General features: G+C 48.2%; 1 protein-coding gene across 1 annotated transcript; it reads left to right on the forward strand.

The window, feature by feature from the left end:
• On the forward strand, positions 1-1,087 carry Spaar (small regulatory polypeptide of amino acid response). Its single transcript, XM_027931035.3, has one exon. The coding sequence runs from the start codon at positions 1-3 to the stop codon at positions 220-222; it is 222 nt and encodes a 73-aa protein (XP_027786836.1). The 3' UTR covers positions 223-1,087.
• The last annotated feature ends 336 nt before the right edge of the window (positions 1,088-1,423 follow it).

Below are 1,423 nucleotides of genomic sequence, written 5' to 3' on the forward strand. Positions count from 1 at the left end.
ATGGAGTCAGCAGTGATTGGGGTGGTGGCGGTACTGTTTGTGTTCACAGTGGCCATCACTTGTATCCTCTGCTGCTTCAGCTATGACTCAAAGACTCAGGATCCTCAGGGAGGCCCTGGCCACAGCTTCACAGTGGCCACATTTCGCCAGGAGGCTTCTCTCTTCTCAGGTCCCCAAGCCCAGTCAATGCCGAGTACCCGGAACTTCTGGACCGTCATTTGAGGCCTTACAGTCTCTCAGGATTTGCTCTGCTAGTGGGTCAGACCCACTTGCCCCCTCAACAAGTCTTCCCTGATGTTCCTGCATCCTGTCCTTCCCCTACTGAATCCCACCAACTTTCCATCTCCTTCAATTTTGGGCTGCTACGCCTTGTTGGGAGCCAGTGGGAGTCAACTCAGAGCCCTGAGGGCTCAGCTGAGCCCTACCCTCAGGATGGGGACCCAGAAGCCATCTCAGGAGGCATGAGCAGACACCATGTGTGGTGGGCCAGCTCTGCTAATGTACAATGGCTGGAAAATATCACAACAAGGTGCCTGTAAAACTAGTGCTATTGCCACCAGAGGAAGCATCCCCAAGTGGACGTTTTGAGAAACCAATTCTTTTGTGTTCTGCTGTGGAGTATTTTTGCATACTGTGGCCAGATGCCTGAAATTAGCTCCTAAATCAAAGAGCTACTTCCTGGAACAAGTGATTTATTTTATAATGAGAATACATATCCTTTTACGGGTCTTTCCAAATCTGGTTTGGAAAACCACAGAAGAGAAAATAAGAGTCACAGAAAGTACAAGATGTTTTATTAACAGGAAAGCCAGAAAGATGGCTTTCAAACACATTCTGAACCAGACTTTACTGCTATATTCTAACAGGTCACTTCTATTCTTAGAGAATGTGAGTGACTTGCTGTCACTTAGGAATGTAGGAAAATCATGAACTGAAAGATAATTCCAAAAAAGTTAAAATGTTATGTTACATTCAGGGCATGTAACAAAGCTCCTGTTTTCATCACAAATGGATATTCAGTTTTTGTTAACAGAAAATCTGTTCTTCTGCCCACAGAATAAATGCTGTGCCACAGTTAAAAAGTCAAGTTTGAAAGGTGCAAAATTCTGAGCCTTCTCATATATCTGCTCTATCACCAAATGGGTGACTCTCCCAGGGTCTGCCTGTTCAGGGGAGCAGGACTGAGGCTGGGGGAGGGCTCTGGCTCATAATAGTGTCCAGACAGGCTGCTGTGGCCACATGAATGCCACAGGAAAGGCTGAGAGAGGCTTGGAGCCGGGAGGTGCCAAGTGATGGTGGTGGGTGGGGTGAAGGGTGCAGGCAGGGTCAGGCTGGTGGAGGGGGATGGGTGAAAGGGATGGGATAGGGTGAACCCAGGGAAGAGAGAGCTCAGTCCAGAGACAAGAGCTCCTGGGACCATGTC

This window comes from Marmota flaviventris, chromosome 13 (assembly GCF_047511675.1).
Source record: "Marmota flaviventris isolate mMarFla1 chromosome 13, mMarFla1.hap1, whole genome shotgun sequence".
NCBI classification, from domain to species: domain Eukaryota; kingdom Metazoa; phylum Chordata; class Mammalia; order Rodentia; family Sciuridae; genus Marmota; species Marmota flaviventris.